The following is a 16,297-nucleotide window of genomic DNA, read 5'->3' as shown; positions in this document are numbered from 1 at the left end:
CCAGCAGCAGCGACGAACACGATGCTGGTTCGAACTCGCCCAGACATTGTTCCCAGCCTACCGACTTTCAGAGTCAACTTGCGACGCTCATGCCTCCGGCAGTAGCAACGAACACGATGCTGCTCCGTTGTCCCCCAGGCATTGATTCCCGTTTCTCATATATCAGAGTCAACTTACTACGCTCTCATGTCTCCGGTAGCAGCAGCGAACACGGTGCTGGCCCATCGTCGCCTAGACATTCATTCCAGTTTACCGATTTTCAGAGTCAAATTTGCCACGCTTGTGTTTCCAGCTGCAGCAACAAGCATGATGCTGTTTCAAACTCGCTCAGATGTTGATTCCAGCCTACCACTTCTCAGAGTCAACCTGCAGCGCTCATCTCTCCAGCCGCATCAACGGATACGATGCTGCTTCGATGTCGCCCAGGCATTTAATTCTAGCTCACTGAAGTTTAGAGTCAACGTGCCAGGCTTATGTCTCCGACAGCAGCAACAAGCACGATGCTGCTCCGAACTTGCTCAGACATTGATTACAGCTTACCGATTTCCAGAAGTCGAAGTCGGCAGCTGGCAGTTTTCAGCGCAGCGAAGAAAGCCGGCAGTTTAGCTTCGATAACAAGGCTGCCATTACGAGATGCAGTGTCGGCTCGAATCGTTTCTCGGAATCGTGCCTTCTGAAGAGAATACCAAACCCATAATTCGAATAGCCGACCTATGCCAACTACCACTTTGCCCCATTCGGTAAATACCACGTCCTTGATCACGATTCGCAGCATCTTCTACGGGATGGCGTGAATCGACACGAAGAAGAGTGGAGCAGCGCTTCACAGTGCAGTGCTTCGACTGCAATGGTTAATCATTCAGCCTATTCACAATCAGCTCATCCATCAACGTGAAGTCGTCGCCAAGCGAGCGTTTCATCGAAACACGAAGGATCAGCACGCCTGACGTCTGCAGCATGATGATCGATCAAAGGCCTCAGTAGCGTTCTTCCATTTTGCTGGACGTAGAACTACAGTACAGATCTTGATCTCGTGTATCCGGAGACAAGCTTTCCGTACGGGAATAGGATCTGTACGTCTCCATTCGATGTCTCGTCGATGTCTTCGATTCCCGAGTTTTCGCTACTATGCGACCAGGATCGAAAAGTACGTCCTAATGCCAGTCGTTCACAAGGCCATGTGATGTCTATGTCTCATCTAGGACAATGCAGGCGAGGCGGCGCGAAGAAGGGGGAAAGTCAAAGGTGAAGAAGTCCAATCCATTAGCCGACTGCTGCTGCTTTCTTCATGCCTATGACGCAGCCCTACAATGTCTTGTGATACGGCGAAAAAAGCCATTGGACCTGTCCGCGTGACATTGTGATCATGGGAGTGTTGCGATGCGGCCAAATCGCCGGTGCTACTTTCGTAGTGTGTCTGCCTTGTGAGGTACGGTACTGTTTAGCGATGAGCAGCAGTCACCTTCATTAGCCGATCAGTTGCCAAAAAGATCGTCATCATCGTATAGCAAAGAAATATGGGGAAGGAAAAACCTGGAGAGACGCGTGAAGCGTGAAGTCATCACAACATTGGACGTTGGTGGTTAAGCGAAAGGGGAAAATAGACGTGGTTGGTTGGTTGGGTTGGCGTTTCTCCATCGGAAGAGGGCCTCCGCATGACATCAAATGACCAACAAGAACTCATCCGAGCCGCGGTTCTGCCTATACTTTCCATCGAGCTTTCATGTAGGAACGAAGACGATCCAGACGCGCCAGTGGCAGTGGTGCTTCTTCTTTTCTTGGTTCCCCAGAGTCCCTTGAAGATCCCATTGTGGGTTCATCGCAAGGATCAGAGAACATGTGACGTCGTCAAAACTCCATTGAACTTGCGTTAAGCCGTTTCCTTCCGTGGTCCCATTCAGCCGAAGATGAATCGTGAAGAAGCAGAAGAAGACCCTGAGGGAAGTTGGAGCGGAGGCCGACCGGTATGCCATTTTCAATCAGAACAGTCCTCGAGACGAGCAGGGGAGGTGTGGCGGTGCAAGTTTGAAAGTACCAGAGTCTCTTTAGCCGCGAGGATGGCGGGCGGGAAACAAACAGGTCATGACTCTCGATGACTCTCGACTGACTGAGTTCCAGGTCATCAGAGCATGCGAAAAATCTTGAAAAGATACATCGAAGCGCTACACACGAAGTGATTTGCTGGCCGTGCAGATGGGTGAGCTGGGGTGCATTATCGACTCATCAGCTCCAAGCATCAAGCAGAGAGCTCCATGCCACACCGACCTACCAAACGCGCCCCAAGATAGAAAGCGTTGAGATGCAAAACAACGCGTCCTAGTAGCCATGTACCGCCATCAGATCGTGATACACCTTCACATGAGGCCATCTTCGTCCTATCGGCGCAACTGTGGTTGACTTTTGACCTTTCATCTTTCATACGCGTCGTCTCGCAACTACTTCCTAACAACGCGCAAGGCAAAGCACGGATGGGGTAATTAACCATTTCTGGAGAGTTTCGCCGATGTGCAGCGCAATGCAAGATGTTGTGCCGGACAGGTTGTTCCTTGTTTTTTGGTTTGCGATTGCACATCAGGTCATCAACGTGGTCTCAAGTGATCCTGAAGCGAGTTCTAGACAGTCAGCTCATCCGTGGCTGGACAGTCATCACTCTCACCGCTTTCCGCGAACTTGGTGTTGGAGGGTCGTATGGCGCTGCACGCTCGGGAAGTGGACGTCTTTCGTGCTATTCGTTGCGTCGCATGCCAAATACTGTTCGATCCAAGGCTTTTTGGCTGAAGCAAGTCGTGAATAAGGCGTTCCGACGGGCAAACGTCGCGCAACGACAGGCCAGCCTTAAACAGCCAAAGCCAAACGGTTTCCCAAATGACGGGGACGCCCATGGGGGGCGGAGAAGTATAAGCTCAAACTCTGCTTCCCTTCCGCAAGTCATCTGCCAACCTGCAGCAAATGCAGCGGATTGCGGGGAAGCAGGGCCGCGGCGGCATATTTGTTGCTCGTTCGGCTCATACAACGGTGAAGTGCCGCTGGGAGCAAACAGGTCAGCTGGACGTCGGCATATGCGGTTCGTCATCTCCAATGGCGAGAGATGCTTGTTGGGCAGGAATGCGGAACAACAGGACCGCGTCCGCTTGAAGTCTCGAACGACCAACGTCCAGGATATGCGCAGGAATACGGAGGTCTGCGGCCATTAGGAGCGCATTGTAATACAAGACATATCCTGAACGTCGGTGGAAGGGGTGCGGAAGGAGAAGTCGGCTGTGGATGCGGTGCCTTGCGCCAACACGGACCGTGACGGCAGTGTATGATCGTCGCCGACAAAGACCTCCGTGATAGAGCGTGATCGGCGCACGTAGTTGGGAGTCTGCGACTCGAAGACCTCCGATGTGTGAGGATAACTTCGATCTCTCCAGTCAAGCACGTCTCATCAGCGACCATGACTTTGTATAATGAGGTCGGATATTGCGACCAGTGTTGCAACAACCCAGGTCGGCAAATAATCAAGGTGGCTAGATCGTATTCAAGAAACGTCGGACCACAAACTTCATGAGTCGTATTTCCATCGGCATGCCGAATCTTGAAACCTGGTCCTTGAACAGTGTTTCGCGAGGAGGGCATTCCAGGCACGCCATATGACCTTGCACGAGGTTGTTCCATGACAGGAGAGTTTGTCGTGCACATCTCCCGAAGCGCCGGACAGCCAGACAGCACGGCTTTTGGGCGGTAATGCAGTGTGCACGACTCGGACAAACGGTTTTGAGTCGCCATGGATATGAGTGCATGGTTTGATCGCGGACTTGCCATGGGGTACACCTGATGGTCATTCGACCTGTCGTATGATGGGAACTTTGGTTGGACTCATCACGTCCGTTATGGACATGCATGCTGAGCAGGTACCAAACCATCATCGAGATCTGCTTTCAGACATCGCGTGAGGATGTGAGTGTCGTTCGTCACAATGCAAACTCCTCCGAAGTGTAGTATGGTTTGAAACAACTCTTCACTTGAGACATGTAACAGCTGGTCCAATTCTGGATTGAGAATTTGCTTTTGGTCTGTCGCAGCAGTGAAAAGAAGAAACAACTGTAGAGATCGAAAGATGAAGTCGAATCTTACCGTTTAGGTGCAGGAAGTTGTGTCAGCGCGTACCTGGTAGCCGCCGAAGACAACATGTGCCCGCTCCGGCAGTGTTCACTTGACCTTCGTCAGAGTGTTTTGGCGCGCGGGTACTCACCTTCTGAGCACAATTCGATACACATATCCAACTGTCGCGCGCGTGACAGGAGGTTTTGCTTGTGCGATCGAAGATGAGTTGGACAACAACAACATCATCTTTGATGCAGTTGGTGCTCAGTCTAGCCGCCTCGTCAGGCGCGAGGATCGTGTGTTTCCAGACATAATCTTGATCTCGGTTCCTGTGTTGTGCGGTGCGTGTTGTTGTTCATGCTTGCCGTTTTTGCCGCGGCAGTCATGAAGCCACATCACGTTCGCTCGTACCGCACGTGTCATCCAGGCTCCAGCAGTCCATATGCCGAGCTCTCAGCTGAGACTGAGACGTGCTACCTCGAGCGTGACATGCTCGGTCTTGGCAGCGGCGGCGGCGACGGCGACGGCGATATACGCAGAATGGAGTAGTTCGGGTGGAAGCCGGAAGCAGAAGAAGAAGAAAGGCCGAATTGCAAGGCAAGGCCGAGAGAAGCGCGTCCAAGGGAGGAGAGGAGACGACGCGTCAAATTCGCTCACGCCAGTGGTGGCAGTGTTTTTCTGCTTTTCGACTTGCTCGCCAAAGTCTAGAAGTCCAATTGCCAAATCGCGCATGGCGCCGAACAAGATTCTTCACCTTCTAGCGCTCCCGCTGTGGAGGAGACACCTCTTTCACGTGCACAAGCTGCTTCCTACCAGCTCCACTCCGCTCCGAATTCTTCCTATGGCCTCTCGCCGCAGGTGGGGAATTGGCCGTCAGAACTCAAATGCGCACTCGTTGGGAGGTTCGAATTGAGCCGAGGAGTGGAGTTGCTGTCCAGAAGGGCGATGGCACTGTCGCATGACTATACGCGTTCCGCTTGACGGACGGATGTTACAGGCGCGTGAGTAATAACAAACCAGAAAGGCAGTGCGAATGTGCGGTGATTCCGTGAGGCGGCCAGGCCGCTCGCTGTGGACCTGTTTGCAGCAGAGTCGTACGCCAGAGAGGCTCGCTACCGCGGCGGGCGTGCGGTACGTAGATCTCTTGTGCTGTCAGAAGACAATGCTGGCCTATGGTGGGAGCGCGAGGTAAGAGCTCTCATGCAAGGCATGCAGACTGCATATGTGAAGCGTTGAACAGTCAGATTAGTGTTCAGAGGCTGCAGAATAGCGGTCTGTCCATCACATGCTGCTCGTGACCGACTGCTGCCTGCCAGCTGCACATGTTATCCATGTGTACTGCTGATGAAGAAGGCCATCTGACGTTGGGGAAAGTGGTATGGTAGACTTACACATGAAAACTCGGTAAGAGGAAATGGTGAGACACAAGTTCGCTGGACCCAGGAGTAGTTTGTCATTATGCGTGTGGAATCGACTGTGCTACAGGACGCTGCTGCCCAAACTAAGATTCCTCCGCGTAGTGGATCCCGTGCAATATCGCTTTTGAAGACCTAGAGTCCTTGACAACAACAGTAATGTTACAGTGATGATGTACAGGCCGTACTCACGCCGAGCACAATGAATGTGCTTCAAGCATGCTAGTTTCCGGCTGCTTCGTAGCAAAGTGTTCGCATGCGCGGCCGTCAAGTATGTGTAAAAGTATGCCGATGCTGGTATCATCCGAATCTCGAAATCCCGAGCCCTCTTCTCGGTCCAGACCCTCTGAACGCCGTGTTCCATCCGTGAGGAAGTAGCTATGTCCAGGACACCTCGCTATGTGCCCAAAAGAAAACAAAACCCTCCGTAGAACAATCGCTAGAACGCAGCAAGAAAACATGAAAACAAAATGTGTGCGAAGATCACCAGCCTTTGGCATGATATTCTCCAAGGCCAGCGTGGAAGTAATCGTTGGTGAATCTGCCCTTTGGTCCCTGGTGGGAAAGCACCGGGCCAGGCTCTGGGTGCTGCTTCAAGTTCTTGACATCGTTAGAAGTATGTCTTCGCTTCAGCGCAGCCAGATTGCCGGTGCTTTTATGCTGGCGCTCCCACAATAGGTTCTTTCGAAGAGACTCCGTAAGTTCGGTTGATAGCATGTTTCTCCGTGTTGTGCGTGGCGAAAGAGCAAGCTGTTGGTGTGTGTTGGAAGTGGTCATAATGATAGGTTTCGAGCGTGGAATATCTTGACCGGCGTGCATTGGAAATTGGGCGCCGATTTCCGGCGATGTCGCAACAGAGGGTCCATTTGGCGTTGTCGTTCGAGACCGTCGAATTGCTGGGGTAGATCTTGAAGCAGCGTTCGCCAGAGCCTTTGCTCGATCGGGCTCATGCATCAAAGTGGTCAGCAGGGAGCAACGCGAAGTCAAGTTGGGTCTTGAATCGACTCGCTGGAACAGGTCCTTCTCGTTGACAGATGATGGCCCACTCGCGTCGTCTGAGTCTTCCCAATCCGACGAATCGTCGTCATCTTCGATGGCGCTCTCGGATACGTCCTCTTCCTCGTCGTCCGACTCGAAAACGGCGCTGTGTCGGAGTGGAGCGGCTTTGGCAACTGATACTTCCTCATTGAAAGACGCGTGTTTCTGACTCCCGTTGCTGTTCTGGCTGCCAGGCGCTTTGAGGTTGTCGGATAATGTGCTGCGGCTCCCTACCATGTGGTTGTCGAACGAGCCCTCGTCTTCTCCAGACGATGTTCCAATTTGGAACATGGGCACCTTCTTCTTGGGCTGTGGCCGATACGTGGGAGACGTCTTGAGGATCGGTGTTGGCTGAGAGGCGAGGTTTGTTTGCGAGCGATACGAAGATGGCGCTCCGCCTGGCACAAAGCCACGCACAATGCTGTGTGTGCTCATTTCGGTAGACGAGCTTTCTTGTGACGACTGGGAGGAGGGCGAGTCGTTTGACTCCTGAGTGCCAATGGTCGAGGTAGATGATTCGGGTAGAGTGGCTTGCGATTCGGAGGCGTGAGGTGCAGTGCCTCTTGAGGTTTGCGAGGATGTAAGGTCCAATGTAGAGAGTACCTGAGAAGCGTCCGTGGACGGAGATTCGCGAGCGGTAGTCGCAGGTGCGGCAATGGGTAAGTCAATGGGCTCGAGCGCGTTCGTTTCGGTGATAGCGACGACGATCTTCTCGAGGACAATGGGTGTGAGATGCTTTTCACGGCCACGTCCTGTCACGTTCTCGGTGGGAGTGTCGTTGCGAGGCGCGGATGGCTGTGCCGAGTAGTTTCGCGGCGTCGTGGGCGACGAGAGTTCTAGATCGTCGTCAGAGGAGGAAGCGGAATCGAGGCTGGATGACAATGCGGGCATCGGCACTTCTCCAGCCGTCGCGGCTTTCGATTTCGCAAGGGCGGAACGGCGTGTGGGAAGCGCGACAGAGGCCTGGCGTGAGTGCGGCTGCGGTGCACAGCAGAAGGTCTCTCTGTTCCACAGTCGCCACGAGAGGTTCTCCAGGCGTTTGCCGTCCTGCATGACATGCGATGTCTTGGAAAACAAAGAATGCATTCCAAAGAGGGCCTCAACGTTGGTGGTGTCGATAGTATGCAAGGCCGCCACTTCGACCCGCAGTAGCGGGAGTTCAGGCCTGAAAGGCATTGTGGAAGGTGCGAACGTGTCGCCGTAGGCAATGGGAGGGAGGAGGGGCGGGCGCGGCAGAGATATGTGTTGTTGGTGCAGAGTGACCGAAAACGGCGGCCAGATACGTCAGGTGGTCTTGCGGTGTGGTATTGTACATGGGCCAGAGCGACGACAACAGACGAGTGTGGCTGCGCGCGGCTGTGGTGATGATGTCGATGCAGAGGGCCGTATCGCTGGTGATCCGGCAGTGCGCAGTAAAGGCCAATCCGTCAAACAGTGGGTTGCGTGGAGAGGCGGTGGTGTCGAGCAGCAGCAATGGTCGTAGAGCGAGCGTCGGGCACGGCAAACAGGTGCAAGGCTGGCTAATACATACTGCACCAGCACGTCCACGCCCGGAAGACTGGACGGCTGCAGAGCACTGTGCAGGGACATGGGGGTGGTACTCTAGCGACGAGCACAAACTCTGCTTCCCTTCCGACAAGCCGCTACTGTTGGACGCCGCCGATCTACTCACCCGTGTATCACATCTTGATCAAGCCTATCTGGTCTCCTGCCGCCTCCGCACACCTACAGCAGTAGGCTTGCGACCCGACGGCGGTGCGAGTCGTTGCCGATATACCTTCTCCTCCTGCCATATGCCTTACGTCGCTGGTCACGCCTCCTGGCGCCAGGAGTCGCATCGCAAAACACGGCGGCGTAGTGCTCCCCGGTGCCGCGTACGAGCGGACTAGAACAACACCTCGGCAGGGCCGCATGTGCCCAAGGCCGGGCGGAAGAGGCGGTCACTCGTCACGCTCTCGTTCATCATATTCAGGTGCCCTGGGCGCGGCGCGGCACGACTCAGTCAGGCTCTGTTTTCGCCCGCAGCGTGACGGTTGCATGTGTGCCACTGTTACATACCAACGAAAATACGATGCGCTGGCTGCTAAAATTGACCGGTCGCCTGTCGAGTGGCGGACAGCAGCAGAGCACTGTCAGCCGGACAGGGCGGCGTGGAAAAGCAACGTGCAACTCTCTTCTTCACTTCTCGCCGAAAAGCAGTCATCTGCCATGCAAGCGTCGGCCTTTGCAGCGGGCCTGAGAGCCGGGGCATCCTCATCCTGGCAGACGCCGGCCCTCCGCTCGACGGCACGTGGCCGATGTGAGGCGCAATCGCAATTCTTGGTCAATAACCGCCGGATTTCCGCACTGAGAATGCTCTGTGGCGCACCGTGCTCTCGTGTCGAGGCCTCCTTCAATATCATACCCGGTCGCAACTGCTTCACCAGCGACGTCCTCATCTTCTGGTAAGACCACCGCCCTTTTGCCGCCAGACTACCATCGAGAGGCGACCATTCCGCCCGCCCACGCGGCGCATGAAAATGCATGGCACTGGACTGGTCTCCTGTCCAACACCATGATGAGGATGACCCGTCGGACAGCGAGCATGCCCATCTGCATGGTGTGTCGATAGGGCGAACCACGTTACTTGCTTTTCCACGCGACGCACCAATTGCTTTCCTTGCTGCTCTCCTCCGCGCGACAGAACACCGACAGCGCATCAAAGCAATATGTTTCGCATATTGCTAGCCGCTTGATCGTGACCAGATCCCACGATCAAGGAAGCATTGCGTATACTACAACTTACTGACCACTGCCGCTGGGGAGATCGACAAGCAGGATGGGAGCATGTCACGCTCCGTCTCCATGCCTGATTCGACGTATGCCGTCAAATCAGACGTCTTGCAACGGGTCCTACGTGTGACCAACTTCCAGGCACAGCCACGGCACGATTGTATTCGTAGAGCGCACGGCCAGTAAGGAGCGCGTCCCCCATCGCAACAGTGCCCCCAAGAGGCGAGTGAGCAACGGCCGCAATGCTGTTCTGCGCTTGCGACGCGACCGTGGCTGCTCAGATTGTTCAGATGACTGACAACGCATCACAACATCACCCATCCGCTCTGCGCCTATATGCTCCCACGTCCTGATAGGCGCAGGAATCCTTCGCGCACCTCAGCCTGATGTCAACTCACATCCATCAGGATAAGGAGCAGATTTGGCGTGGGAATGGGAGTTGGGATCTTGCTCGTTCGACAGCGGCGCAGTAGTGCACCGCATTCATTCCGCACAAACGTCGCTATGCATCCGCGTGTTCTGGACCGTGGGTACGGTGCCGTGTGGTCTGCTTTTGTCTGGGGAAACCTGTACACGACTGCCCTCTCTGCGTACAGGTCCCAAATCGGAGGCGGGTGACAAGTGTACCTGGAATGCTACGCCATTAGGAACGCTCCGCGCCTCCATCACGATCACGGCATCGAGTTGGAACCAAGGACATGCCGGACACGGCACTTCCACAGGCTGTTCTGAGCAGATGACCTCTTGTGCCAAGAACACGACATCACATGGCATGCGTGGTCTCCGCCGGGGAAACGCGCTCGCACCCCACGAGGTTCCCTGCAGAAAGAAGCAGCGCCATGTACGCCACAGCATGCCCTACAGAAGCACTTTCTGCACCCTCTTTGGATCTATTGTTGTTTGATTGCTGCAGAGAGCCGTTCGCATCCCCTTAGTGTTACACTGTGAAATGCAATGACCTGGCTGAGGGTGTGAAGAGCCGTGGCGATGGGCCACGACACCCACGTTTGCGATGATGATGTGGCCGTTTGAGAATTCGGAGATTGTGCTTCCTCAAGCGCTTTGCTCCTGCCAGCGTGCAAACGGATCAAGGTCATGTGCTTCGTTGTTCCCGAGCTCGTTTTCCGCATTCATCATCAATATGTCTGCCTGCCTGCGCCACAGCGTGTCAAACATGCCTCAGGCTTCAATGTCTACACGCATGAACAATTAGCGTCTTGTCAGCTCCCGAAGCCGCGGGCTGGGAATTTCCCTCCACATCCACGATCGGCAATGCTCCATTCGATCCAGGCCCTCTTGAGGGATGTGGGCGACGGATAATTGCCCTCCGGTCTCTGTTTGGGATTGACAACCGGACTGGTTCACCGCAACACATCGCAATTCCTCAATTCAGCGCACTCGTTGCCTGTCGTTTCCCGACCCAGTGGGATTGATCGGTCGGTCTCTGCTTGACGCACCCGCGGCTTCTCGTTTATTCTCGTCTCCTGCTGCGACTAATGCAGACGTCCTCCGTCCCCGACATGCCCTGTTTCTGGCGTTGTTCTTCGTGGAAGAAGGACGTCTGCTTTCGTCCACTCACGTCCGGCTGTTGCAGCACATGCGTTGACGATCTCGCACAGGATCAAGCCAATGCGTTGCGCCACGCGGTCTGCCCGTCCTCCCACGAAATCCTTTGGAGGAGAAAGCACCGAGCACCAACGACCATCCCACAGCGCCCACCTCCGCACCTTCCCTGCTCGGCTCCTTCCAAGTCGCACGCTCTCCGACCTCTTCACACATCTCCGTCTCTCACCTGCGGCGGTTCGTGGGGTCGCGATAAGACTCCGTCAAGATCACGCCTACCGAAATTACTCTGCTCTCCCCCCGTCCGCCCTCCAGCCCGTCGCCGGTGATCTGTCACATCTCCCGGCACCCGCTTGCTGGACTAGTCGCTCGCGGGGGACTGCTGCCGGCCGTTGGGTACGCGCCGCTGGAAAGGCTGGCTGCGCTTAGGATGCCCGGATGACCTTTCCACCTCCGAGCGCTACTGTTCCTCTCCAGCTCTGTGTCTCCTAACATCTGGGGTGACACCCGCCGCGCACCCTTCATAACAGGCGAACTGCGCGCCTTCCTGTTACGGACATGTTCGGCAAGCACCAACGTTTGTCTGCACTTCCTTTTTCGCCCACGCCGTGGGATGGTTGTGCCCTGCGTGTGCCCTTCCAGATTGCACCATCGCTATGGACGAGCACGGCACTGCTCATTTGCGATTGTGTGTGTCTTGGAGTCTAGTCTACGATCTAGATCACAGTGGCTGCTAGTCTGCTGCATGGCAGACAAGGACTCCTGCTTCCGCTAAAGCCTGTGTCTCGGAGGAATATGACCGCGATCGGTCAGAAACCACTTCGTGACCTGTTGCCGGGATCTTAAGTGCACCGTTTGTGGTGTGCTCGCTTGCTTGTCTGCTAGCGAACGTTCGGTCTCCTAGCCCATGCTGCCCAACTACCAGCGCAGACACCACCAGCAACTCGGTCAGTGTCCTGTGACCTACAAGCGCGGTCAGGTATTGATTGCTCCGTCTTTCAAACCAGGTTGGGGGCATCGTCGTTGTGATAGCGGCACATCGCGCTGATGACTTCAATTAACAATGCTGTGATTAATCAGGTATCGCCTTCACTCGAACGGCAGATTATCAAAATGGGCACCGAGGATGTCTTACACCTACACCGCTTCTCAAGCATGGTGGAACATCGTTCTTCAAGTGACGAGCCGACATGCAGTAGGCCAGCATACCGCAGGATACGAGACTTCGAAGGTCAATTGATCGGCTTATTGCGAGTGCACCGGCCTTTCAACCATTCAGCTACCGGTGCGAGCAGTTCTGTCTGTGTGCACTCCTGGACGTTCACTTCCCCAGAACAACAATCAAGGCGGATATCGCGCCTCGGTCGCCAAACGCGCTCAACGCGGCGCAATCGCCACACTTCGCCACATTACCAAATAGAGGCAAGCAATGCTCGCCAACACCGTCTTTTGTGGTCCCAGTAACCCGGCACGACACTCGCTAGGCACGATTGGCTCTTCTCCGTATCTATTGTAGAGGGTAATAAAGTTGGCACTTGCATCGCATATGCATACTCGCCTGTCCGCGAACACATGCAGGTAGGTTTGTCACTATGTAACAGAACTTGCAGAACAAGTTCGTACGAGAGTCTGTTCTCACACAGGAATGACGCCGAAGACGTTCGTACAACACCGCTTTCACTCGACGAGCTACACAAGACACGACGTGCAGAACTTCAGACGATGACAAATGCAAAAGATACTGTCCAAATGCCGATCATTCTCTCACGATGCATTGCTACCAACTCGAGCATGAAACAAAAAGCACATCCAACGACCTCCGCATTGATGCAGCAGGTGTGTATCTATACATACATACGTGCGGAGTACATTAGGTACGGACCTCAGTGGGCCGCGGGACGCCTATCACGGGGAACCAAACTTCTCGCCCTCCCTCTCGCACACGGATTCAGGTACGGCTGCAAAGGAAAGCGACCACGCTCGCTAATCTCCACCACCATCTGCCATACATGTACCTGCCGCCAGCAAGCCAATCTCGTCAATGGCACTCATCATCGGCTCGCCGGGTCATTTCATGCAACGCAACGTTCGTCATAACGACCAACCACCCCATCTGTGCTCATGGTTGTTCTCCGCAGATCCGTACCGTGGTTATACTGAACTCCTGTTATGATGCTTACCTGCAGGCTTTATTTTTGTTTCCCTCTTTCCGCTTTCCCGCTTCCATGGATGTGAAACGACAGGCAGCATGATGTCCTGATATCATGGGATGCCGTTGAAGGCGTTGAATGTAAGTTCCTTGTACCATGGGGAAGGGTATTGACTTGTGTGTGGGGAAAGCGGTCGATCGGACCAGTGTTTGCAGTATTTGCATCATTTTTGAGACGGAATGTCACATGGTCGCTTTTTGTTGGAGAAGAGGTTGGATGAGTTGAGGTATGATGAGTCGCAAGGGAGGCTCCGGGAAATGCGGCAAACTGGAAAAGCCAAGTGAATACTGACTGAGTGCGAAGACTTGAATGTGGAATCTCTTGTCTAGCAAAACTCACTGTTGAGGTGGTGATCTAGGACGAGTTCGATCAAGACTGCTCTGAACGAGACGATCGTTAGTGCCGAACAGCTCGCAATGCCTGCTCTCGCATCGCTATCATTGCCGCTCACTGTCTGCTCGGATGATAGCATGCAGCCACGGTCCAGCTTTGCGACATCAGTTGCTCGCGCAATGCAAATGGCAAGATTGCATCGCCAGACATGATGTCCAACACCCCGCTGTCTTTCGCTGGCAATATGCAAGATCCTGTCTCGCGGGAGCTCGACGAGCGGCATCATACATGCACACAAGCTGAGCCATCCCATGAGCACTGACAGGATCTGGCGTTCACGTAACAGCCCTTCCGGTAGATGCTGTCTGATCATCTGCCACAAGATTCGGTGTCCAACGCTTCCACATCGTTCGATGGCAACTTGCTAGATCGAGATCCTTTTTTGTCGAATATCGAAGAACATGTTGAACGATCGAAGGGGCACAGACAATATAAACCAGTCGAGGGGTACCGACAAGACGATCTGATCTGTCTACGAAAGCACCTGGGCCAGATATCGCGCAATCACGTCCGCGAGGGGCCGACGATACCCATTCCATCCGGCTGGTTCTGCACGCAGCTGCTGATGGTCCTCTCTCACGAACAATGTAACCTAGATGGCGCCCTCAAACTGTTATACAAGTATTTGTCGGATTTACGAACGAACTGGGGAATTTTACCCGTGGCTGCAAGGACTCTAAAGGCAAAAGTGGCCAAAGCCATGAGTGCCGCGCTTGAGCTGGCCTTTCCGAATAGGCCACCCGTGCCTCTGAAACCCAACGCACAAAGCTCAGGGGGCATCGAGACGGACAAGGAGCTGGAGCAATTAGTCCAGGACGACTACTCTGGATTGAAGGGGGACGCCGCGCAAGGCGTTTTTCCTCGGATCATCGCCACAATCTACAAGTACGATGACACGACTTATGCGTACACAGCCCCGGGACCGACCAAAACACGTTGCGACTCCTACGCAGCACATGCAGTGCAGCTACGCAAAAAAATCTGATACACAAATCGTATGTGTGCGTCACGGCCTTCTGAACAATAGAATTCAATCCTTGGGCACATCACTGCCAACGAGATTGACCATGGCCATCCGGTCGCTGGTGCAGAAGTATGTCAAGCATCGACAGGAGCAACCAGACCTCTACGACGGCCACGTCTTGATATCGGAAGCGGACGAGCTCGTCAAAGCCCTCTTAGTTGCCACACGCGAATTGAATGGAAGTGTCGCCGGCTGTGATGCACGTCACGTTTTCCATGAGCATAAGCGCTCTAGCTGCTGTCCGGTAATTGGTTGTACTCAGTGGATTGGTCAAAGAAATAAACAGTACACGAATGATACAAGGGCTCACTTTGACCAGCATGCCCAGGGCATGACAGAGCACACCAGATTGACAACGCCCACTGGCCTGCTCATTCTGCCACTCAGGACCTGGGCTCGTGCCAGTAGAGTCACACCTTCCATTCCATCAAGACTGTTTCCGACCAACGCAGTCCCACTCGACCTTCCTGGTCGATATCTGCTAGCTCCGGGCTCGCTGCAGCAAAACGGACTTGACATGATGGCATGCTTGGATTGCAACCGGAGCTTCACCCGCGACGGCTTCGACTATCACAGAACTCAATCAGCGGACTGTCAGCTTTGCGACCACGAGACACCCTGTGGTCGATGCCGTTCCCCCACGACACTATGCCATTACGATGACGGATCAAGCACCGCCCATGATGACACCTCGCAAACGTCACAACGGGCAGCAGAGCGTCGCGTGCAGAAGACAGTGGTGAGCGCGGAGACAGCAGCTAAAACGGAGCGTGCTGTGCAGAATACGACGAATCAGTATGAGACAGGGCAGCCCGGTGATGGCAGCCTCTCTAAGAACACGAAAGACGACAGGAGCAGTACGGCCGCTATCTCGGACGACCGCATCACTCGTCGTGACTGGGAGAGCATGAATAAGACTGCCTTTCCAAAAAAAGGACTGGCCACAAGACATGCAGCTGTCAGGTTTGGTCACTGTCATGCCAGTGCATAACGGCAGGAATAGAAATAAACGCAACAAATTCAAAGCACGGCAGGCGGTCCTGGAACCATTGGTCGAGAAGGAATTGTACTGGGCGATGCCCATTGCACCAGTGGATCGCTGTGCTGGTCCTGCAGACTACACATGGGACCGCAAGACTCTCCATCAAGTTTTAGGGGATGGACACCTGACTTTGCCAGGATCCGGTGAATTTGGCCGATATTCCCAGGAAGTTGAAGACTGTCTGATCTACGGCCTCCCAACAACCTGTCCAGTTGTCAACCGTGTTCTCGTCGCAATGCGATCAAGCAGCGAGGCATTCGTTGGTGAAGTGAGACTTGCACAGCGCCTCGAGAACGAGATCATCGGTCACCGTCTCATCACTCGCCATGGCGATCGTTTCGATCAACGGATCATCACATGTGAGTGGTTCAATCAGAAGGGGACCAGCGCGTTTGCCAGGACCGTAGGCCCCAGACATGATCAAGGCACCTGGGAGTTGAATGAACGAATGATGGAAGCGATCATCGAGCATGGACCTGATATACCAGTTCACAATCCTCATGTCGATCGCGACAAAGGCAGACCTTTCTCTGCAGAGTGAGGCGCTCCATAGCCCACAAGGTTGACTACAGTCGAAAACGAGCCTCGAGGAGTCATCGGAGAGGCGACTAGTGATCGCAAAACACCAGCCGCTTTCCCCAAGAAATGCGAGACATTCTCTGCTTCTAAGCCTAGCGAAAAGGCTCAGCAGTGAGATGTCGGAGATACCAATGCTTGTGTACCTGAAGCCGACGACTTTGGGCATTTCGGGAAA

At 54.3% G+C, this 16,297-nt stretch overlaps 3 protein-coding genes across 3 annotated transcripts; 2 read left to right on the top strand and 1 right to left on the bottom strand.

Moving 5' to 3' along the window:
• Positions 1 to 5,984: 5,984 nt before the first annotated feature.
• Positions 5,985 to 7,715, bottom strand: RHO25_002011 (uncharacterized protein; the record flags this gene model as incomplete). Its single annotated transcript, XM_023594602.2, has 1 exon — positions 5,985 to 7,715. One exon carries the CDS (start codon positions 7,713 to 7,715, stop codon positions 5,985 to 5,987), a length of 1,731 nt encoding a protein of 576 aa, XP_023459612.1.
• Positions 7,716 to 14,177: 6,462 nt separating this feature from the next.
• On the top strand, positions 14,178 to 14,462 carry RHO25_002010 (uncharacterized protein; the record flags this gene model as incomplete). The annotated part of the gene is made up of 1 exon (XM_023594601.2): positions 14,178 to 14,462. One exon carries the CDS (start codon positions 14,178 to 14,180, stop codon positions 14,460 to 14,462), a length of 285 nt encoding a protein of 94 aa, XP_023460189.2.
• Positions 14,463 to 15,451: 989 nt separating this feature from the next.
• RHO25_002009 (uncharacterized protein) lies at positions 15,452 to 16,084 on the top strand (the record flags this gene model as incomplete). Its single annotated transcript, XM_065602164.1, has 1 exon — positions 15,452 to 16,084. One exon carries the CDS (start codon positions 15,452 to 15,454, stop codon positions 16,082 to 16,084), a length of 633 nt encoding a protein of 210 aa, XP_065458236.1.
• Between the last annotated feature and the right edge of the window lie 213 nt (positions 16,085 to 16,297).

Source organism: Cercospora beticola, chromosome 1 (genome assembly GCF_033473495.1).
Source record: "Cercospora beticola chromosome 1, complete sequence".
Lineage (NCBI taxonomy): Eukaryota > Fungi > Ascomycota > Dothideomycetes > Mycosphaerellales > Mycosphaerellaceae > Cercospora > Cercospora beticola.
Note: the sequence above shows the minus strand (reverse complement) of the source record. Positions and strands in the feature narration are given on the sequence as shown.